We start from the raw sequence: 24,232 nt of genomic DNA, 5'->3' as shown, positions 1-24,232 counted from the left end.
AGAAATATCTCATGTGGTTTCAAACAAGCGGCGTCCGACTTTCCTCTGGAAGATAAAGTTTTGTCCTCACTTGACCAAGGAGGGAAGGTGGAGCGAAGAAAGATGTTGACATTATACAAGCTTAGCTGTCGACGACTTTCAAAGAGCGTGAAAAACGGAGATCTACTGTAAAGCAGAATTTTATCACAAAGCAGAAAGATGAAGATTGTTGCTCACGAAGAACTGGTTTCAAGACATGAGGTCAAGAAACATTTTTGTAAGTGCTCTTATTTTCATTTTGTTCGGTTATTGACCGGAACATGTCCTTAAAACAAGTGCGCGCACGTGTGTGTGTTTTCCTATCATCATTTTCGCATCATTATTTTGCTTTTTGTTATTACTCATACGGTTGTGACTGACTGGAATGAGAAAATTTTAGAAAAGAATGCAGATTATTTCTGTTTGTTTTTGTTTTGCTTTTGTTTTTGTTTTGTTTTTGTTTTTTTTGTTTTTTTGTTGGTTGGTTGTTTTTTTTTTTTTTTGGTCTCTCTGTGCTCTGTGTCCATTTCCTTTCGAAACCCCTTTTCACCTCTTATTCATCCTTACCATTTCTGCGTTCAAATAAATTACACTAGAGTGCAAATAAACTGAAAAGAGCTCGCACTCTACATCCTTCAGTAAAATTCCCTTCAAGTAAAAATTTGTTTCAGCATAACACTGACAAATAGAAAGAAAGAAAAATTGAAGAGCAGAACACATATGAATTCTGTAAAATAATTCCTTCCTTTGAGATGATAGACTTTTTTTGGAGAAAAGAAATCCAAGCTTAGCCTGACGATGTTGTTGTGCTGCAACACTTCCAAACACAGAAACTAAAGCCTCTGATGATGGGAAAGTTTGTAAACCCTCATTGTTTTAAGAACGTGACTTTGCGGCGAATAGACAAGCTTAGATAACTAAAGCGTTTTTCCAAAGTGGTGGCGGACCTTTGACATCCGAATAAAGAAGAAAAAAGAAATATTAATTTTGTGATATGGTGCATGAATGTGTTCATATATCAGCACATGTGTTCAGACATGATAATCGCTTTTCACGGACTCAAGAATCGTTAGGCAATGACGTCAGAGAACCCATATTGCACAATCAGCGCTCTTGACGTCAACACCTATAGCAGGACGTCAGCACTTCTCTGCTCTTTTGCGCCTTTGCAGGCAGCAGGACGTGAAGAAACGTTGACGAACGTCAGCCTAAGTGGATCACGACGTGTCCTAACCCAGTTTCTGACGAGTGGCGTGAGAAGTGCTGGAGGAGAATCGACTTCACGGGTCATCACCGAGACCTGATGACGTCGATGGCAACTCGAGAACTTGTTTGTCGCCTGCTGCCGGCCGGGGGATCGGGTATATAACAGGCCGCTACCGGCTTCCTCCCATTCACTCTTCGCTCTGGTCGAGTGACTTCGTCTTCCATCGCAATACTCATCTTCTGCTTCCAGTCTTACTGCTCCACTGCTCAAGTCTTCTCTGGTGAGTGTTGGCAATAAGGAATAATTTTACAGAATTATAGAGAACTGAATTTATGTCTTTTTTTTTTCTTCCTTTTTTTCGGTGTTTCATAGAAGCAAAGTTTTACTTCAAGAGAATTTTCTGAAATAACATGCACACTTTGTTCACTTCATTTGCACTGTCGTGTAATTTTTTTCAATGCAGAACTGATAAGAATTCTTTTTAAAAAGTAAAACTGTAATTTAAGAAACATTTTAAAATAAGTTTTATTTTCCAGTTATATTCTAATAATAACCTTATTGGTCGAACACTTGTAAAGTAAAGACTGCATTTATTTCAAAACCATTAATTGGAAATGTCTATTAAAGAATTAAACTGTATTTATTTCAAAGATTTGGGTTAAATATTTATCTTAGTTTCATAATAATTATCTTGATCCTAAAGATTGGCTGTGAAGGGAGACAAAGTCTGTCGGTGGCGTACGTTTTTATAAGGTACACGACTCATGCACTCCATTTTCATCTACGTTAGACTATTTCAACAACGAAGGCAATTTTGTTTTTAAATTACAGACGGCAAAGATGCACACGAACAAAGTCCTAATAGCCGCGATCTTCGCAATGACCCTTGTGTCCGCCACGATGGTGTCAGCGCGGCATCTCGAGTCTTCTCCATCAGACGATCTTGTGGAAGCTGCCTCCGACCTGACCCACGCCCTTGAATCAAGTAAGTTTCTAACCAAAAATTTAGCAAGTGCAGTATCATAATTTATGGGCCTAGAAAACAATGGATTGCAAGTCTAGAATATATTTTTTTCAGTAAAATCTAGAGAATAATAGGTTACAGGTCAGTGACACTGCTAGGTGAGGACGACGACAGGTTACAGGTCTTGAGCTGGAGAAGACCTGTAGAAGAATTGGTTAAAAGTTTGAAGCAGACTTAAAAAAAAAGACTTGAAAGATCTGGGAAATAAAATGGAATTAGTTCTTGATTTTTTTTTCCATTTTGCCACGGGGAAGGGAGAGAGGAGAGACGACGACTTCATGGCTACGTAGGTTAGAAAGGTAGCGGTATGTACGTCGGGGGTGACAGGTTCACAGGCCAAGATTTACGTTCATAATTACGTTCATCTTTACACCATTCTAATTGTCGATTGGTACATTCATGTCTTCCACAATCTTGACGCCCCGTGATGCTGTTTTAAAAGTTTGCATATTAAATGAATTCGCCCTCTCGTTTTTGTATTATAATTATTTAGTACATTTATATCCACCTCTTGTCAACATGCCACTACCTGCCAACAAACTGGGCCTCTTAAAATTCTGTCTAGCATTAATTTTTATAAACAAAAGTCTTGCCTGTGAACTATAATATTACCTTATAATGAGAAAGGCACATTGTGATCGCAGTAAGAAATTTTACTAACCGACGAACACAAGTGTAACTCTTTGTTTCTTCACATGCGTGATTTTTTGTTTTTATTTTTCCCCCGACCAGTCATAGACTCACTGAGGAACGGGCGTTCGTCAGGTCGTCGTCGTCGCATGGTCCAGTTCGACGTCGGCAGATACCATCACAGTCCCAGGAATTTCAGTCCATCCTCAAGGCGCAGGCAGCGGGACTACAGGAACCAGAGAGGCGGAGGCCGCTTCGGCGACATCAGCGACCACTAATGCGACAAAGAACAATAAGTTGGTTCTCAGAGGTGGAGATGGGATGTCGTGGATGATGTAGGTCAACAAAACAGGACACAATTCTAGGAAACCCTTAAGGTTGACGAGTCAGAGGATGGTTGAGGGGGGAAAGTATTCTTCAATGGAATTAATTCATCAGGGGGTTCTTGTCAGGAGATATTGTTGTTTACCACATGTCAGTCATGTCCGGAACATGATGCTGTACCACTCACACAGTTCTTAACCCTCATTTGAGGATCAATCAAATATCTTTCACTCTTTAATTTTTTTTAAATCTGATGTGGCAGCTAGCCTGTCTGTTCTCAACTCGGGATCTCTTTGTGTGTTGTAACTTATGAGTTTTAGGAATGCGACTGAGTGTTGAGTGAGAGTCAGAATTTGAGAGGAAAAAAGTGCAAGAGAGAGAGAGATTGAAAGAAAGTATTTTATGGCTGGCTATTTCCTTCATATTTGTTACAAACAAGGAATGGTCTTGGTCAATCATCACTTAGCAACCTCTATGTAGATGAAGTAAATCATGTCATTTGTATGATCCCATCACTTGTCCATAATTATGTCTTCATTTCTCCAGCCTTCATTATTTGTCCTAGTCTGTGCTGGGTAGTTTTTTCTTTATTTTCTGCGTACATCTGAGGTGTGCTTGTGTACATTGGAGGTCTGGTTGTGTACATTGGAGGTCTGGTTGTGTACAATTTGTGTTACGAATGTCGGAGAAGCGAGAAACGAGTCAAAAGACAAAATGTATTGAGACGCAAAACATTTGATATTTTCATTTTTCAGTTACTTTACGTTTGAGTGTGGGAAATAAATCCATCAGGTATATTCCTAACCTGTGTGTGTATGTGTGTGCACGTGTATGTCTGAGACAGTGGAGACCTAGAAGAGAAAGATAAGGTTCCAGCTTCCATGTCGTAACGATAGCTAGAAGTTTCTTGTGATATTTCGAAGTGCATTACCTTTAAAGTCAGCAATATGAGTATTAGTAGATTGTCATTGGATCACAGAATTTAGAGTCAATAAAGAATTGTTTATAAGCTTATTCGACTTTGTGTGTTTTCTGCAAATGTGCATTCTGATTTGAATGAAGTGAGGGTGACATCAAGATGTCAAGGCCCGTAATCACTAGCTTTGGGTCTCGCCCCCTCCTCCCATCTCTCTCTCATCTGTATTATCGCTTTCTGTCTTCATCTCTCATTCTGGCTCTGCTGTTTGTGTGTAAAATGTTAAAGGATATTTTAAGAAGAATAAATCCAAACAAGAAACTTTAGTGTTAACGTGAATAATGGGACAACTCCTTGGATGGTTTATAAAAGAACATAAATTTTATAAAAGAGGGGTAAAAAAAGTATGCAAAAGAAAAAGGGGGAAAGAATAAAGTATTCGTTTATAAAAATTCTACTTAAAAGTAAAAGAGCAGGCTTTGATCCTCTTAAAAATTTAATATTTTTAGAGAATGCTACAGTCCCAAGGTCTATTGAGAGGCAATAAGAGGATGCAGAAGTCGTTTCTAATGGCTGGAAACAAGTGAAAAAGAGGGGTCGAGCAATTTCAAAGCAGTATTGAAAGAAGTATGGGAGGAAAATGTCTACACCAGTGACAGTATGGGGTTACATAGAATATCATATAAGGGAAGATATAAGCTCAACAATATACTGAATGGATGATCGGGTAGTGGAGGAAGAAGTCAGTGATGTGTTGTAGTCGGTTACTAAAGGATAAAGCGGCCCAGATGACATTGTGAACGAGATTTTTAAAAAAAGTACACTTTCTTGTAAAATTAATAACATATTTCTCTTCCTTTCTTTGCTGATCTCTATGTCTGTATATGTATTTCTGTGTATGTCTGTATATGATCTCTGTATGTGCGCGTGAATGTAAAGGTACAGGTCGTCCCCCAACCTGTTCACGTCGTTTAGGGAGTGAGGTGTTCCAATCACTCGCTGCATTACCTTCCACAACCTTCTTTGGAGTCAGGTAGCCATCTCGGACGGCTGGGTCGACTGGGCAGGAGCTAGCTGCGCCACACGGGTATCGAACTAGCGCATCTCTGAGTTTGGACGCCAGCGTTATCCACTTCCCGGATGTGTTTATGTACATATGTGTATGCTTGTACTCATACATGTGTATGTCGGTATGTTGGTATATCTGTGTGCAGGTGTATGTCTACATGTTTATATTTATATGTATATGTAAACTTATACAAAAGTACTTATACATGCAAAATGGTTGCATGCATGTGTGTACGTGTGTGTGTGTGTATCCTTTTTGTGTTTCTCTTCGTTTCGCTCCCACTACAAGATCATTAGCCTTTCTTCTTTTTCCTTCAGTCATTGTGCACATTGTTAACGACGTATACCAGAGATGACCGTCAATAAATTATGTCCGTGACTGCAGTTTCTCACAATGGAAATCGTAGCTGGAGGCAGAACTGATTGAAGCGTGAAGTCTGTCGTGCCGCTGCATCCTTCACAGCGCTGTTAACCTGTAAAGTCTCTTTAGGACAGGTCACGCCAATGACGCACTTCCGTCAGTTCCGTGTCTCTCGCGGACCAGCGAACGTGAGGGTCCGGCGATCTGCCGCGACGTCTGACGTCAGCAGCAGCTCAAGGGCCGTAACCACTTAACCGTATTTGGTGCACGGCAGACACAGGAACTTGTTTTTGGATACTTTTTCTTTGCCCCACTCTCCCCACCCCCACCCAGTGTCTTGGTAAATAGTGTGTGTTTGTGTAGGAGGGTGTGCGTGTGTGATATCACTGATGATATCCGATCTCCCAAGAGATTTGACCACAATACTCATTTCATTACTCGAATGCCACAGACTATGTCAACGGCTACACTGACTCCAATAAAGTGACAGATGGAAAGATGACAACAAAATCACAGCTGGAAGAGTTAGGACCCAAAATAACCCCAGTGACGCTAAGTATCCTGGATTTTAAGTCTGTCTGTCTGTCTGTCTGTCTGTCTGTCTGTCTGTCTGTGTACGTGTGAGCACGCATTCACTAACACACAGATACAAACAGACTTAAAGAAAGAGTGAAGGAGGTATGACATCTATCGCATGATTCCGGAGCAGCTAATGTATCAAATTTACATGTAGTTTTATGTACGTATGTAATGTTTATATTTATACTAATGCATACTAATTGCATATAATTATGGCCTTCTTAATGATGACCTACCCCTGTTCGGAATAAAGTCTTTTTTTCTCTAGTCCTCTTTTCTTCCGCAATTCCCTCTCATCATCATTCAGAGGACGAAAATTAAGGATCCAGGTGCTGACCCAGACGCTGTTTCTGAAGCTGATGTGGCAAACATGAAACTCATCGTTGATGACTTAATTAAGCTGACATTACACCAACGCAGGTGCCCAGAAAAAAACACCAAGATAAGTATTTGAAGAAAAGGGAGTTTATCGTCGACTCAGTACCTAAATTTATTTTTCTGGGCTATCTAATGTGTTCTGCTCTTGCATGAGCATATCGTAATTAATATGTGCAGCTATTGGATCATTTGAAATAAATAATTTTGTTCTGTTGACATGGGATCACTGTGCATGCATTTAACTACTTGTTAACAAATATTGCTTTGACTTTCAAATATTTAGAGGGAAAAATAAACCGATTAAAAAGAAATCGAATAAAATTTGTATCACAAAATTGTTAGCGATAGATGAAGTACACAACTTACTTTGCCTGCTAAAAATGATCAGTGGAAAGCTCTGGTAATAAAACTGAGAAAAAGTATAAAGTTACAGCGAGAGTCAAATTATGAAGAGTTAAGAATAAAAGACAAGAGTAACAGAAGTTGAATTCGATCCCAAACTACAAAGGAGTTCCATACAATAAAGAAGCAACGAATGAGTGTTTACAGACAATAATCTTTAAGGAATCGCATGAATTTTCTCCAGCAAAGAAAAAAAAAGTGAAAGGGAAGTAATCGTGTTTTGCAATACCAGGTTTTAGAAAGGCAGAGTGATAAACCTTGGTACCTTGTTTGTCGCCATTTTCTTTATATATATATTATTAATATGTATTGTTTCTATCTCTCGCTCGCGCACACACACACACAGACATGTACATATAAAAAGTGTGCATCACACACACACACACACACACACAAAGATCTCTCAGTGGTCATACAGACAGACGCGGTGCCAATACGAAATTATCATCGGTCACAGACTCAGTTTCAGGTTGGTACTGTCCATCGTACTCTTAATCAGCCTGCTCCTCACCGCCGCGCCCAGACAGTTGTCATGGAGATAGAGCGCGCGCAGAGTCCTGGCCCCGTCGACTATCGCCAGCAGGTCCTCGTACGCACCCTCCCCGATGACGTTTCCCGTCAGGTCCAGCGACCCGAGGCTGACGCTCCTGGCCAGACCCTCCCCCAGCCTCGAACCTTCATGTCATCGATGGCGTCATGACACAGGGCCAGCTCCTGCAACGTGCGGCTGTCCGCCAGGAACTGCGCCAACAGGCGACATCCTGTTAGCGACAACGACGGCCGGAAGGTGGGCTTCTTGGCGTCGGCGCGAGCAAAATGGCGGCCGGTGGACAGCAACGTCAGCGACAGTGTGCGCAGCGCCATCTGGGCGTGAAGGCAACCCATCTGCTGCAGCAAGGTCTCCAAGGTTGAGGCCATGACGTGGCAGTGCTCCAACACCAGCGTGCTAAGATGGCGGCAGGCCACTAGCTTCTCCACAAGCTTGTCGGCCGTGATGTCCAGGTTGCACTTGCGCAATTCCAGTTTGCGGAAGATGTTGGGCCAGCAGGACAACAGGTAGGCTACGCGGTGATGGTAGTTAATATGCTCCAGGGTCAGGTTCTGCAGCGCCACCTGCGCTTCCTGGAAGACCTCCCGAACGCGTCGGTGCTCGGAGAAGGTCAGGTTCTCCGCCGCGTTGAAAGGTCCCTCTAGGGTCAAGCTAGTCACGTGCTGGTTGCCCTCGAATAGCTCACAGAGGAATCGCACGACGAAGCCGGTGTCCACCACACTGCGAAGGCACACCACCAGGGTGGTCAGCGAGGTCAAGCTCTGCAAGAGCGCGTGCTAAGTCCAGGCCCAACCCAGAGTTCAGGAACATGCCGTCAAGGAAGAGGACCATGCCTTGCACGTTGAACCACTTACCACCGCCTGCTGCTGCTGACGCCGCCTGCGCGGCGCTGACGAAATCCATCACGGTCTCGGGAGGGCACTCGCTGTGTGCCAGCTCTAAGATGGCCGGGAAGCGGCGTGCCACCACCTCCAGCAGCTGAGGATGGAAATCCGTCTCCCGGAGCCAGGAAAGCACATCCTTCTGCTCGCACAGCCGGCCTCGCGAAAATGACTCGCTCGAACCCACGTAGTGGCTTCTGCACCCCAGACCTTGCCCCTGACCCGGGTGGGCCTTGACCCAGCGCTGGGGCTCGGCGGCCAGCAGCTGCTCTAGAAGCGCGCGCACCACGTCGAGGCGGCCTAGCTTGACCAAATGGCGGATGCTGAAACGCACGACGGAGTGGAACTGTCGGCGATGGACGAGGGTGTGAAGGAACTGCTTGGAGTCCCTGTCGGACAGCAGGTAGCGGCACACCCGCTTGGACGCCAGGTAGTCTCGGATGCAGCGGCTGGTAAAGGACACCACGGGGTTGCCTGGCAACACAGAAGGGAACAGAAATTAGTCACTGGCAGAGAGTCAGGTGGGTCACGTGAGGGCAATGCCACTCAGCCAGCTAATCAAGCGATCAACCATGCAGTCAACAACAGCCAAACAAGCAAGACATAAATCATTTCAGAAAAGTATCGAAACATGTAGTTTAAAGACTAGGCATTATCAACTACACAAAAACTAAATAAAAGGATGAAGAGGAGAATTAGAAAAAGGAGAAAGCGGCAACTTAAAACTCTGACTTTAACTGTAACAACCTGCTTCGCTGTGAGACATGATGGGTGTCTAAAACGCTGCCCTGTTTTTTTTTTTCTAAAGAAAGAAGCCTCATCTTTTTCCCACTACCAGCAAACTCCTTCCCACCTACTCTTTGAGCCTTTGATCTCGTATGGGGTTAGGTGATGGTGAGTGGGGAGTGGGGAGTGGGAACACTTTTGCATAGTCGGCAGAACTTCAAAGACCCTGCTTATGACATTCCCCTTCATTTTTTTCTTGGACGGCACAAAAAAATAAAATAAAGTAAATAAAAAAACCAACTTTGGACTGAACGTTTTCCAAAATTAGAAGCTTTACCTTGTTTTTTTTTCACGATGAAAGGACATACCTTGCTTCGCCACATCGTGACTTCGTGCAGCAGACGACAATCGCAGAGGTGCTTGGTCCAGAAGTAGCTGGGAAACTTTGACTTGCAGAAGTAGTTGGTGTTGGTCTCGATGCACTCGAAGGCCACCGTCTCGCAGATGGTCATCAGCGACGCTGAGCCGGCCTCGCATCCGGGCCTCTCTGCACTGGGGCTGACGGGACACGGGTCGCCGATCATGGCGAACCCGATCACGCCCTCGATCAGTTCGAACTGCGTTCTCGGCAGGCGTCGGTGGTTCAAGTCTTTCAGGTAAGCGGAGAGGAGAGCGAGGATCAGGGGGTTGCGGAGCAGCTCCTGAAGAGTCCAGCTGCTTGGGAAGGGTGGCCCTCTCGCCAGAGTAGCGGATACCCGTTTCAGCCGCGATGCGTTGAGTTTGGTGCCATACTCCGGGTGCAGCCCGTAACAGTAGTACAAGGCATCGATGTTCTTCTTGGGCACGCGCTCGGGAGTGGCGCAGACCAGGATCTTGCCGAAGCCATGGTGCTCCCTCGCCGCCTCCTGGATGATCTGCAGCCAGGCGTCCGAGGCATCCACGTTGTCGAAGATGAGGCAGGTTTCTGATTGGTTACGTAGAAGCCAATCATAGACTCGCTCCTGCACCAGGCGACCTTCACCTTGCAACGGCGCCAGCGCCAGCAGGGCGCAGGCTGCCACGTACACGTGACGTTTGTGGACGTAGGGTTGGCACTTGGCCAGGAAGTCCGACACGGGGAGGCGCACGCAGTCCAGGTAGATCACCAGCTTGTAGGTGTTGAGGTCGTCTCCACGGGGTGACTTGGTGGTGTTGTTGGCGTGGGGTTTGGGTTTGGGTTCAGCCCACTGGTGCAGGAGGAAGTAGCAAAGGAAGGTCTTGCCGGTGCCAATGTCGCCTTCCACCAGCACCCGGCGGCACCCTGCCCTGCCTCTGTGACACAGATCTTCAGGCGTTGCATTCTCCAGTCTGTCCGCCAAGAAGAACAGAGTTGATCATTTATATTTCCTTTCCTTCTGTCATTGCTCAACAAAACTAGAGATTGGTAGCAAAGAAGGAAGATGATATATATGTAATAATAAGAAAAGTGCACATCTCATTAATTTAATCTTTATCTTTAATTTTTTTGCAATTTCAATTGCATAATGTTAAACTGGTTCGAGGTCTCTTGAACCCTTATTTTTTCCAACCCATTATTAACTTTGAGTTTGACCCCACATCTGAGGGATTGAACCCTACTTTCAGAAAGGTTAATAACACGACCTCCAGCATGATCCCTACCTTTGGATGGGGCGATAGGCCGGGGTATCACAGCGATGCAGATCGTCGCGAACCTGGAAGTGCGGCACCCGCTTCAGCTGGAAGAAGGGGTCACGCAGCGGCAGCTGGCGCTCCACGTAGCAGGACAAGGAAGTGACGTCATAATTGTGTCGCGCGTACAGCGCGCGTAGTGCTCCGCGAAGTAACTCCTCCATCCTCTACGTGACAAGGGCAGGAAGCGCGAAATGGTCCCAGTCCATGTGACAGTCACTAGATGAGCTTGAAACTGTCCTGCTCGGGCATCTGAAAGAAAAGATGGTTTAAACTCGTCTCGAGTGTGATTTATTTTTAAACAGAGAATTAAGCTTAGCAGTTCACAGTTGTGACCTCTCAAGTTTGGACTGATGGAACTCTTTTTCCACCACAAAGCTGAGAGGCAAATATGACTCTTCGGAGCGATTTTATGAGTAATCTTTGCTTGCCAAGAGAAGCTGTTCTCGTGAAGAAACAAATCTGCTCCTGCTTCTATCAGGATTGGCTGCCCGGAGTTTGAATCTCGTCTCGGGCACGCTGCTTTTCTCTGCATGGGACATCTGTCTACAGGGGTAGCTGCTTTGCCATGATATAGCCTTAGTGGTTTTGCGTAAAAAAATTTAATTCCACCTTTCCATCCTCCCTCCCCCGTCAGATCTCCTACACCCACAGTCAAGCCTCCAAGTTTCGTGCAAATGTTTAGTATAGAAGAATTCGAAAACATGTATTGTCAGTGTAAATAATTGTTGGGGAGGGGACTATGAAAGCCGCTTGTGTTTAAAAAAAAAACAAAAGGTGACGAAAAAATGTTGCATCGCAAACTTGTTGACTTGAAAGGTAGATGTGTATGTACTCATGTGTGTGTGACCATTCTAATCATTCTTTCGTCGTTCTGATGAGACGCAGTCAGAAGCAGTCATGATTCTATCAGTTTTTAAGTGCTCATCAGGGGCAACCACTCTTTGACAGTTATAATTTTCTCTACCGGAAGCAGGCTCCTCGGCAAGCTCCGCTAATTTGACGGCATTTCCGCTGCCTGCAGACGTCAGCTGCAACTGTTTAAACTCGCACGATAAAGCCTCGGAACTGCAAACAGTGGTAGAGAGATAACGCTCGGAGCTCTTGTGTGACACATCAAAGAAACATTTGGAACGGTGAACGAATTCTGAGCAGCTGATTATAACTTCTGGTTTCCGTAGATACTGTTTCTGTTTTTGTTGGAATTGGAAGGAACTGAGAATGAACCCTGACGCAGAAGGAAAGTTTAGCCATGTGCAGTAGAGTCTATACGTCATCATTGTACTTTTAAACTTGTTCAGAAAATTCATGTACATCATGGCTCTGCTGTTAGCTGTGTGTCGCTGGACGAATGAGAGCGTACAACAATTTCAATGTGCATTGAATACCGGAAAGAAAGAAAGAAAACTACAGATAAAAAAGTAAAAAAAAAAAAGATAAAGAAAGGAAATATAATATAGAGAAAGTGTAAATGAAAAGTGAGCACACACACACAGAGCACGGGGGTAGACAGAGTGAGAGAGAACACAGAAAGTGATAAACGGAAAGAATTAAGAAACAAAAAAGACAGATGCAATGAAAGAATGAATAAAAAGAAGGAAGGGAAAAAAGACGTGGAGGCAGGAAGAGACAGACAGAACAAAATAACAGATAAAACCCAAATAAAATACAGACAATAAATGATTAAGAAGTGAAAAAATGAGAATCAAGAAATAAAGAGAAAAGGGATGAACAGTTGCCTGTGGACAGCCCTTGTTATGTTGACACATGCTGTGCAGACCACTCGTTGCTCGATTATTTTGCCATGCAGCCGATGCTTCACTCTGTATATCCGACAGCAGGCGTGAGATGTAAATCACACTCACGAGCCTGCAAAACAAGCCACTGAAGTCAGTTTACTCGTAAACTTCAGAGATGGGTGTCCAATGGTTCTAGTTCAACCTTAAAGCCCACAGTGAGACGAAAATAAACTCGTCAGACTGCTAGAGGATACCTCATGCTTCACAGCTAAAATGTCTTAAAATGTCTGGAGTATAGTCTGTCATCAGTACGAGTCTTAGCATTTAATCACAAGCAATGAAAATCCATTATCAGCTGCAGTATGTCATCTAAAGCAGTGTTATCAGTCAGTAGTATTGTAATGTTAACATGTCATCTAAACCTGTCGCAACTGCTCCTGATGATATAGACTTTTTTCTTGATGACCGGACATAGCATGTCCTGGAGAACATATACATATTCTCCTGAGCAATCGTAGCTTGCCATCAAGAGCAATCATATCATGTCTTCTATACCCCAGACAACAGTTACAACAATTACCTACAAGACTGGAATCAACGATGAAGTCAGTAAATACCGAAACCCTCGGATCATGTTCAAAACGCCGAGCGAAGCAGAGAGAACTTCTTCACGTGCGTGGATGAGATCGTGACGTTGATGGAGTGGTATGTACGCCTGTAAGCCTTTAAACCATCACCAGCACGAGCAAGTGTTTACCTCACAGCCCAGAATAAGATGCGTTGGAAGCTGAGGGAGAAGGCTGGGTGCGGGCGTGTCAAGAATGTACGAGGAGGGAAAGGAGGAGAAAAGTTGCTGGAAAAAATCACATGCTAAAAGATACACCGTGTACTTTAAGACCGTTAACATTTGTCCTACCAGAATGCAGGTAAGATGTGGTGAAGGGGGTTAATGAAAAAAGAGAGAAAAAAAGTAAGTGATGGAGAGAGGAATGAGTGAAGGAGAAATAAATGGATGGGGATGACAAGGAGAGAAGAGGAGCTGAAGGGAAAAATGTAGACGAAGGTGGTTATCGTTCTTTTCGTCCATCCATGCCAGTTTGTTACTACAGCGAGCAAGCGAGCTCAGAAGATTCTAGAAATAGAAAGTACGAAAATGAGTTTAATTTAAGGGAGGAAAAAAAAAATGGCGCCGGACGTAAATGTAATGGAAAACGCATAGGAAGGGGAATATCTCTCTCTCTCACACACATGAATGAAAATGAAGGAAGATGGAGGTGAGAAGCGATAATGAAGGTAGCGGTGTTCTACTATTAGCTACACTACAACACGAAAATAAAATCCGAATCCAAGCCAGAGAAAGTAAATCACAAATATTTTGTTCAAAGGTTTCTTTCACAGGTAAGAGTTCGCTTCCTAGATTTTCTCCTAACCTAGGCCGGTTCTTCGTACGACTGTCATTCAACGTAGCATCTTATTTTTGTTGTTGTTGTTGTTGTTGTTGTTGTTGTTGTTGTTGTTGTTGTTGTTGTTGTCGTCTTCGATCGCTTCATTAGCTTATCTTCTGGCCTAGCCCTTGAACCTTTTTGCGACTCCTGCTCGGTTTAGCGATCATAAACAAACGGAAGACCGTTTCCCAGGCTGCATCTCGTGTTCTTTGAGTACACACCGAGTACACACCGAGTACACAGAGTACATACACACAGAGTACACACAAATCTTCAGACCACGACAGTTTTTCAAAGAGTACCCAGAAAATTCACTAGTAAAACATCCATCAAGGATGGACTAGGACCAGTGACTACAGGTGTGCAACAAGCCAGTTTCTCACCTGGTTTCAGGGTTTTGCCGCGCCGCGTACCTGCCGCCTCCCCTCGGTCGCCGCAGTGGTCGTCTGCTTCGGCGTGGAGCGTCTTGCCCTCTCTTTCTTTCTCTCTCTCCTGCGCTCGCCAGCAAAAACAGCACAACCACCCCCACCACCACCACCACTGCTACACGTTCGCGACGACCTCCGCTACAGCCGCCTGTTTCCGTGCTGTGCATCAGTAGGATTCCATTGAAGCCAGGCGCTGCGACTGGAACGTTGCCATCCTCGATTTTGACCTCTTGTCAAAGTTTCTGCAAGAAGAGATATATTAGCAGTTCGTTTCGCTTATTTTCTTTCAACTCTCGAGTCGGTGAGGTTTACTTGAGATAAAAAAGATTTGACCCCATCCCCTGCTCTCACTTCTGTCTGGCCTGGTGCAGGTGGTTACAAGAACAGTCACGTGGGCTGACGACACCATTACTGTATAATTCTTTGATTTAAAGACTGACTATAGAACGCAAAATTATTAGCTGGGTTTAGTTTGTTATAAAACACTATTTCCCCAAAACCTGGGAGAATAATATTGTTCCTTCTTATAAAATTACAATTCTTACCTGCAGAAAGATAACAAGGAAAAAGGTCATGACCTCATTGATGGCGATTTAAAAAAGTAGTCTCATTAGTAATAGGCTTCACATTTCACATTAGCTATGGCTTCAATGGCATCTAAGAAAGTTTAATATGCTTTGGCTTTGTAAACAGATGCCACATGCAGAGAAAAACAAAAAACAACAACAACATCGTGCCCGAGACGAGACCTGAACTGGGACACTATATTGGTGACAAGGCGCTAATCGTTTCGCCACCAGACAGCTCTTTTAGTTCATTAATTATTATTATTTTTTTTATTTATTTATTTTTTTTTGTCTATTTGTTTGAAATTAGTTTTGTTTGCTTGGTTTTCTTGTGTTTTCGTTTTGACTGTCTGATCCCAACCCTCTCCCTCCGCCATATTGAGCACACTACGAGGTCTTTGTGTTTTGCATCCCCTCAGGCCTCTCCCCCTTCTAGTGGAATGTGTTTGTTTCAAAGAGCGGCTGAAAATATCTCGAGCGAAGAATTGCAGCCAAACGAGCCCTGACCTCCGGCGTGCGGCCGTTAATGCGACTACCTGGCGCTGCGCACGGGTCAGCAGCAGGTAGCAGCAGCAGCAGCAGCAACACATCCTCTCTGCTGCGCGCATGCCGCAGCCGCTGTGCTATATTTAGACCGGAAGTGTGTAGATTTTCAGCAGACAATTCTTTGACCTGCCAGACAAGAGCCTCCGATAAGCAGGAGGACACAATTCAATTTAATTATCACCTTTCTTGCCTCTTTCTTTCTTCCTTCCTTTCTTCCTTTCTTCCTTCTTCCTTCCTTCCTACCTTTCTTTCTTTTCCATCTTTTCGTTGTCGAGTTCTGTCTAATTTTGGTGGAAGGGGGCGGTGGTTTATAAAGTCTTGAGGGTGTTTGGAGTTTTGATCATGTAATGGTGGTAGCAGTAAGATTATGGAATTGAACCCTCTTTGGGAAGGTAGTTGCTGTTGTAGCTCTGGCGATGAACGAGTTTTGCCCGAGACCTAGGCCACACCTTCAGGAGAGATCCATTCGGGTATAGAGCTGTAGCCGGAGTACATTAACCGGCATACATTTTTGCTGTTTCCACTCGAAAACAGATTTATGTCCAGGAAAGCGCATGGAGCAGTCATCCACAACCCTCAGCCTCACTTTCAGTGAGAGAAATTTTTTTTTTTTTTTGGAGGGTAAATGGGGTAGTGGGGTGGGGTTGGGATAGACGGCAGCAAGCACCGGCAGCTAGATGCAGATGATGTAAAATAGCGGGATCCACCCATGTTTTCCCAAACAGTATCTGCTATGTGAAAGAAAACCCTTCATAAACCCCCGCATCTTTAAATTATAACTACTAATATTTGTTTATGTGCAGTGTATTGGTGGGTGGTAGCGGTATAAACCTTGGTCCCTCCGCTTTGAATATTCTTCCCCTTCAACATCGCCAGGCTGCTTCTTTGAGTGGTCTCTAGTGGCTTTCAAAAACTCATCTCTTTATGTCTTTCCTCAGCATCTTAAATGGTTTTCATGGGTAAAGTGTGGTTTATAAATAACTCAAATAATTTATTTTGAACTCTTTGAGTTCCATGAGGTGAAGCATTGAACCAAGTTATTCTGGTGCTCACTTTTCTGACTCTTCTCCTTATCCTATCGAGGTGAGAAAGTCCTTATCCTATCGAGGTGAGAAATAGAAGCAAACCTATCAGGACAAGCGACCTGCAAGTACTGCTGCTGTTAGCAGCTGGACTACAGCCTCGACGTGAATATCAGGCTAAGGCACGCATGCGCACTTTGTCTGTGGCTGGCATTTTCATCACTGACACTTATTCTGAATATAGCTGCTGGTGGGAGTGGTAGTGGAAAAGGGATAACCGAGCTCAGATGTGGAGCTGTAGTTATGAAGCGAGAGTAAGTCGTTTTCCCCGGGGCAACCTGGGGAACTCAAGGAAAAGCGTCTTGTTTCCGAAATTTATAACTCGATATCCAGATCCCTCGGATAGTTTTTTTTTTTTTTTTTTTTTTTTTTTTTTTTGGCTCAGGGCACCTTTACTACTGCTTAATAACTAGGGCTAAATAACATCTGAGGGTTGAACATCGCTTTATAATTTTGGAAACAAGACGCTTTTCCTTGAGTGTCCCCCCATGTTGTCTAAGGGCAACGACTTGCCCTTTCTTCGTGAATGCCGCCCCTGTGGAGATTCTGGCCGATTTTACTGGAGAAAATGAGTTGCGTGTGTATCGTGATAAACTTGACAGTTGAGACGTGGGTTTGGCATAACAGAAAATCTACAACACAGCTTTTTTCTTCTGTTCTAAAATTAGTAACTGCAGTCCTCCTTTCGAGTATTTGGTTACTTTTTTTTAATGCTAGTTATGGTTTTACAAGGACATGATTAACATGCAGGGAAATATGATTGTTTAGATACTGACCAGATACAATTATTAATAATTACCTTACAGGTATACAAGAGTGAAATAAAAAAAAAAATCATTTCTACCAATCATGATCCAGAACGTTTTTCTCTAGAATTTTTACCTGTTCTTTAATGCCGTTTCGAATTTCTCCTCCCTTCCAACCTTTATCTTCTACCTCTTTTTTCAGAAACGTTCCTTTGTACAGGAGTTACAATTATGGCCTTTGCAATGCAAATTCTATGGCGATCATTCTCCTTTTACCATTTTTGTTTGCTTTTTTCCCAACAATAACAACAACAACAACAACAACAACACATTGTGTATATCACCTTTTTCCAGCATCAACCTGACTCAAAGCGCTTTACATAAAGGCATGCAAAGACCTCATATTAATTTATACATAATTAAAATTTAATTCCGAATATAGCTGCTCATGGGAGGAACAGATGAATATGGAAGACATGCCACTGACAGCAAAACCTAATATAAAACTTGCCGACATGTCACTGGGTAGTGACTAGGTTCCGTTGTAAAACACAATTGTCTTGTGTATGGACTTCAACACCTCAGAACACAGATTCAAGGCAAACACATGGATAATTCTGTGCAACACCTTGACAGCAGCAGCTGCAGCGCCTGCATCGGCTAAATGATGGCCGGGACACTGAGAACTTGAGCTCTGACTGAACTGTGGTAATCATCAACTTTTCTTTGAACACCGCCTTTCCATCATTGTCAGATAATGTCACCTAAACATATACATTTTTTTTGTACCTTTAGTTGGAGGAGAATTTCAGTGCATAACAGCGCACCTCCCCCTTCTGTCGTTGTGTGTGTGTGTGTGCGTGCGTGTGTGTGTGTTTGTGTGTTTTAACGGTGTAATTTTCGTGTCTTTCGAGTCTGTGTTTATATGAGTGCGTTCACAGTGTCTGTGCCTCTTTACATCATTTTGAATTCCGAATATATCTCGATGTTATCACTCCGTATGGTGCCTCTGTCCATTTACAACATAAAAAGAATTTGGCTGGCGTTTATAGCTCCTTCCATAAAAATAAGTGCTCATAACCCTTGAAGGCAGATCGGGCCCTCGAGAAATGTGAATGTTTTTCTATACCAACCCTTGACGATGTTTCTTACCAAAGGAAAGAGCGATGCATGTAGTGCCAACTATTTGATTCATTCGCCGGATCCTAAATTCTATCGGCCCCTATCTGTTCTATTCGTGACAGAACAATCTAGAATGTATGTAATATGTACGGTTCATTACATGGGCAGGTTAGATACCCTATGGATTGTAATGGACGGCGAGAGGCCGTACTTCATTCATAGCGTTATGAAAAACGTGCCCATACGTTGCCAGGACGTAGCAATTGATGCCTCACGTGTGAATTGTGTGTTATTCACCAACACGTATCGTGCAAGCCATCGTCACGTGTTAAGCCTGCGTGCATGCGGCTCACCCTGACCACCCCACGTGACGCTGTCTAGCGTAGCCTCGATTCCGACAGCACCAAGCAATACAGTTTCGTCCTCCACACAGAGATTCACGTTATTCGCGCCAAGTCTTTGGCATCAGAGAGAGAAACTTGCCTCTCGCCCTACACTCGATCGCTGCTCATATGAGGCTGAGGCGAACTGATAAGATCGACGAGCAGAACATCAGAATCTTGTTTAGTCGGTTGTCTTGCGAAATGATGGTGTTCCAGCCAGACAATCTGATTGCATCTCCGTCCAGAAAAAAAAAAAAAAAAAAACAAAAAAAAACAACAAAAAACCCACTCTCAAAGTACATCGAAAGGAGCACTGAGCAAGAAGAATTCTAAACATCTTCCTTAAAAATATAATTTCATTTTATTCATACGTCTGATAGCAGATTACCATGCCCACACACACACACACAAAAATAAATAAATAAATAAAAATACCCACCTTATAAATATACAAGGACAAAGTGATGCAAGGAAACTGTACCTAAATATCTATAATTGTATCTCTAAACAAAAGTTGCAGTGTGTAGCACTGTGAAATGGTTTTCCTTATAAGTCCACCCACGTAAAATATTTAAAAGATGTTTTAATAATTAATTTATTTCACACAGAAAGCGTAAGATCGAACCACGGAAGGGGTGGGGAAGTGGGGGCAGTGGAGGCACCCATCCCCTCAAAAAAGATACTGAACAGGCAAGAATGTGAACGTCGTTCAATCAGCATGAACTTTGCCCGCTACCCCCACAAAATAATGCAATAGTTTGGTAAATCGATCAGGATCGAACCACGTACTGTACTCATATCAAGGGTGCGCGTGCACTAAAGGGAGGTGACGAGTACTGACAAGGGAGATCACCACCAAGTCCAAGATGGTGGACGGCTTGCCTCATCGGTCAGCAGCACTGTGATCCGCAAGAAGCGTCATATATCAAAATGCCTGTAGCACACGTGGAGCTGGAATCAGACGCGTACCTTGTTTGCCTTACTCATGCTCTGTCTACCGAGAGAGAAGAAGTTATGGGGCTTTTAATTGGAGAGGTCAGTTGGGACGTGCATCTGCTCATTGCTCTACCACGGCACTCCCTAATAACGTACATATTACTAGCACTACATTACAGCTCATGCAGCTAAGGGAATAGTACGTCTGTTCTTTTCTGTCTGCTGCTTTTATAATTATTCCGATGCATATCTACAACCGAGAGATCGTTCATAATTTAATCTGCATTGGATATTATGACAAATAAACAATAGTAACCGATTTATTAACAAATTATATATATGTAAAAACAAACAAAAAACTATTATAGAAAATAGTATTTCCCCTCAGTTTCTCTCATTCACACACACACACTCTCTCTCTATTATTATTCTGGTGCATGAATACATTAAAATTACTATTTCATATTGTAGGTGGATGAAAAAACAGTGGTGCACATATCAGCAGTCATTATGTTACGACGGTCTGACAAACAGCCAGATCGTGTGGAAATTTCCCCTGAGCAGCTTTCTGATGCCTCAACTAAAGCAGAGGTATATTATTAAGCTAGACATGATACTAGCTTGACAGAAGATAAGGTTACAGACCGTAACAGAGTTTCAGTGAGGCAATCGCATGCTTTAATATGGCAAGCATTGTCAAAGAAGTTGTCAGGCCAATGTCAGTATCTTTAAGAAGGTCAGTATCTTTTATGTTTGGCTTTCTAGTTTCCCTTAAACACCAAGTTAAAGCAGAAATTTAAAGCTTGCGTCCTTTTTTGATTAACTGTTTTGATCATGTACCACTGTATGGTAAAAGTATGGTGTATATTACGTTTGATTTATTATTCTCTCATTTGGACTTTTCTCAGTGGCTAGCAAACCGGTTGGAACGACCAATGCGTGTGATAGGCTGGTATCATTCACACCCCCACATCACAGTCTGGCCCTCCCATGTTGGTAAGCTTAGCAGCTTGCATTCTAGATATGAAAGCTTTACTTGTAGTTGATATCCAGTTTTTTGGTTTGTTTGTTTTTGCATAGCTTCCTTCAGTCCTACACAGTAAATTAAAGGTAAAGAGCTCTTTACTCATTGTCTCTGTTTCCATGTATTTTGTATTCCTCTGTTTCTATTTGTCTTTCGGCATTTGATGTGCAGATGTTCGGACACAGGCTATGTACCAAATGATGGATGAGAACTTTGTTGGTCTAATCTTCTCTGTCTTCAATGAAGATAAAAATACAAAGGTACCTTAATAATATCCAGTATTCTTAGAAGAGAATGAAGATTGATTTTACATCTATTATCAAATGTTTCTACAGTCTTAATTTTTCAAAAATATAGTTAATATCATTTATAATCTGTAATTACAAATTTGAATATATTGTTAACCAATTTCTAGAATGAATTAAAAATACTATTGAAAGAAACCTACCACTTTTCTTAAAAGTAAATGATATTTTATAGTCATAACATCCCATTTTCTCCATGTACTTCATGAATTGCTTTCATTTGTTTTGTGACTTATTGACATTTTTAATAGCTTTGTATTCATACCTGAGAAAAAGAACAAAAGGTATTCTGCAAGTAAAAGAAAGATTCTCTGACATTCTCTGGTGATATATTTTCTTACTAGCATACATTGGAAAATTGCTTGTGTGCAATTTTTTGTTCAATCATGAAGTAATTTTTTTAAATGCTAGGTGATCCCTAGCTCTGTCTTTATGTCTCCTCACATTTACTCATGCATGCACTTACCCATGCAGTCGCTTTTACGCCACCATCTCCCTACCCACTCATTGTCTCGAGTATGCTTTTTTTCATAACAGAACAACAGGATCCAAGTGACATGTTTCCAAGCTGTTTACTCAGGGGGTTATGGAACTGAGTATGTAATTCAAATCCTTATGTTGATATTCATTCTCCATATTCAAAATTCAAAATGCTGTGACTTTCATGTGGGGTTGACAACTGAATAGAATCTTCTTCTTGTTCATTTTCTGTTTTTTTGTAGTTTCATATACACATTCTTTCACAGCACATCACAGCATTCTGGTATGGTATATGACAATTATGTTTGTGTATGTTTGTTTGGTGAGCATGAATATGCATGCATGCCAGCATACAGAATGAATGCATGAGAGATATGACAGAGCTTATGAGTTTATGGGTGGCATGGGAAATTAATAGCAGCTGTGTAGAAAACACACTCCACTAAGGTGAAATGCTAAGGTTATTCTTGCCAACTTTATTTTTGTTGCAGACATGAGAAATATGAAGTGCCATTAAGGATTGTGCCCAAAAACTCCATAGGACGGGCAAGCCTGGAAGCACTAGTGGAACTACCAGCAATCTTGAAACAAGAGGAAGAAGATGCTTATGAAACAGCTGCAGCCTCAGTGACTCATGAGGATCTCATCACTCACATACACAATAGCTCTGGTGAGAATGGCAAGAGAAGAGTAACATTTCTCCAACATGAAGAGTTGATCTTCTGTATTCTTGATGTGCTGATGAATGTTTTTAAACTAAAAGTTTTGATAGATGTAAAGCTAAATGAAAGATTTCTTTTTCTCTTCTAGAGTGTGGATAAAAAGTAAGACACTCTTTTATTGTCATAAAAATGTGGTATGGATCTCTATACTAGTGGGATTGGATTGCTAAAACAAGATGCAGCATCTTAATGCATTGTTTTTTCTTGCTTATTGGTAAATTGGAGCTTTTACTGAAGTAGGGAAAGGAATAATTTTTTTCTGATGTGGGCACTAGAGCTAAGGTATCATCATGACTCTTGAAATGAGAAACTGAAATTAGCCATCATGATTTGTGGTTAATAAACTAACATTTACAGTATTTTCTTGCATGAGTATTATTCTGTTTGGAGTGGGTTAATTCGGCCAGTTTTTGCATCGCACTACAACTTTTGCGTTCACTGTCTGTGGTACTGACCTTTGTTTTTAAGTCTACCATTAATCTTTGCATGAATTTTGTTTACACTATTTGCCTAACAGCTCCTATCAGCTTTTATAATAATACTTTTATTTTGATGTCTGCTTGTGTTTTTCTTCTATTTTATATTCATAAAGATTGTATTCATGAATTTTATATTCATAAAAGTTTTCACTAATTTGTTGAGCCAGCATAATGGGGGTTATCTGTTTTTGCTGTATCTTCTCAAAAAAAATTTTGAATATGTGCACAAAGCACCTACTCTGTTTGTTGCAGTCTTCACCAAGTCTCTTTGCCATGTTATGGAGGTGCTGAGTGGACCTCTTATTAACACGTTAGAAAATCGACTGGAAATCAACAGAGTCAGATGCCAGCAGTTGGAGAAACACAAGGAAGTACTTCTGAAAAAGCTGGAGGAGATGAAGTGCAATGTTCATGGTGATTGCATGAGCAGCAACAGGCAGTGAACACTGCTCTTTGTCATCACCAAATACTGATAATCAAACACTTATAGTCAGTGACTAGCTTAGAACAGGAAATCATTGACACTAAAGTGAGGCTGAGAGGTACAAAGAGGGGATAGTTTCTGGCCTCAGCACTACCATACTACAAGGATGCTTTTTATTTAATCTAAGCTATAAACTAAATAAATGATGTTTTTTAGGATAATGGATTAATAGAACATGACTACATTTTTTATGTGATATTCTCAAAATTAGGGCATCTTTTTCAGATTTCATTTTCATGGTTAATCTGAGAAAGGGTTTCTCTTGAACTGAAGAGGTTAATGAACGAGAAGGAATGAGGAGGGAATGAGAACGTATGTGCATTCATGTGTACTTGTACACGTTCTAGCATGTAAAAACAAGTGGATTTGTGTTTATTTATGTTCATGAACAAGGTGTTATGTAACTTTTTAAAAATTACTTTTCTGAATTCCTTGCCTTTCATCTCTTTTTGTGTGTGTACTTACAAATACATGCAGATAGAAACGCTTACAAATGAATTTAAAAATAGAAATTATACAATTTGTGAGAACATTTTCAAATGTGAGTACAATAGAAGCATTGTTGACTGGTGCTGTGCTATCCTTTACAAAGCATCATGTCACAGACATAGATTTAAGGTATATAATTATAGAGAATTTATTCTGCTTTTGAATACAGAGGTTTTTTACCTAGAATAGTTCTTGAGTACAAAATTTTAAAAATGACCTAAGTGTAGCTGTTGGTCAGCAGTAAATCTTGCACCCTTCAGAAATTGATATTTTCATATGCTAGCATTGAATTACGCTTAATTTTAAAGTTGTTGGTATTTGCAGTTTGTTACGAAAAGGAGCTGCACTTTTGAAATAAAGGTTTGGAAAATCATGCTTGATTTGACCTTAACTCTGACATCTGATATTACTGAAGGTTAACAAAACAATGCCATAATAGTAAGCCTTCTTTTACATTGTTGCAGGAAAAGAACGCCTTCCCAAAAAGCAGCATAGAGTTATTA

The 24,232-nt window shown here is 42.0% G+C and overlaps 2 protein-coding genes and 1 long non-coding RNA gene across 3 annotated transcripts; 2 read left to right on the top strand and 1 right to left on the bottom strand.

The window, feature by feature from the left end:
• The first annotated feature begins 241 nt into the window (after positions 1-241).
• LOC112555420 lies at positions 242-4,217 on the top strand. The gene is made up of 4 exons (XR_003097498.1): positions 242-256; positions 1,191-1,505; positions 2,057-2,210; positions 2,982-4,217. It is a non-coding gene; the product is annotated as an uncharacterized LOC112555420 (long non-coding RNA).
• Positions 4,218-8,488: 4,271 nt separating this feature from the next.
• LOC112555686 lies at positions 8,489-14,820 on the bottom strand. Its single transcript, XM_025224165.1, has 4 exons — positions 14,321-14,820; positions 10,724-11,005; positions 9,433-10,411; positions 8,489-8,812 (listed from the first exon to the last, which is right to left on the bottom strand). Exons 2-4 carry the CDS (start codon positions 10,915-10,917, stop codon positions 8,639-8,641), a joined length of 1,347 nt encoding a protein of 448 aa, XP_025079950.1. The 5' UTR covers positions 10,918-11,005; positions 14,321-14,820; the 3' UTR covers positions 8,489-8,638.
• Positions 14,821-19,647: 4,827 nt separating this feature from the next.
• On the top strand, positions 19,648-24,102 carry LOC112554879 (lys-63-specific deubiquitinase BRCC36-like). Its single transcript, XM_025222946.1, has 7 exons — positions 19,648-19,845; positions 20,218-20,337; positions 20,655-20,742; positions 20,942-21,030; positions 21,613-21,671; positions 22,047-22,225; positions 23,009-24,102. Exons 1-7 carry the CDS (start codon positions 19,741-19,743, stop codon positions 23,197-23,199), a joined length of 831 nt encoding a protein of 276 aa, XP_025078731.1. The 5' UTR covers positions 19,648-19,740; the 3' UTR covers positions 23,200-24,102.
• The last annotated feature ends 130 nt before the right edge of the window (positions 24,103-24,232 follow it).

This window comes from Pomacea canaliculata, linkage group LG14 (assembly GCF_003073045.1).
Source record: "Pomacea canaliculata isolate SZHN2017 linkage group LG14, ASM307304v1, whole genome shotgun sequence".
Lineage (NCBI taxonomy): Eukaryota > Metazoa > Mollusca > Gastropoda > Architaenioglossa > Ampullariidae > Pomacea > Pomacea canaliculata.
This window is presented reverse-complemented; position numbering and strand designations above follow the sequence as displayed.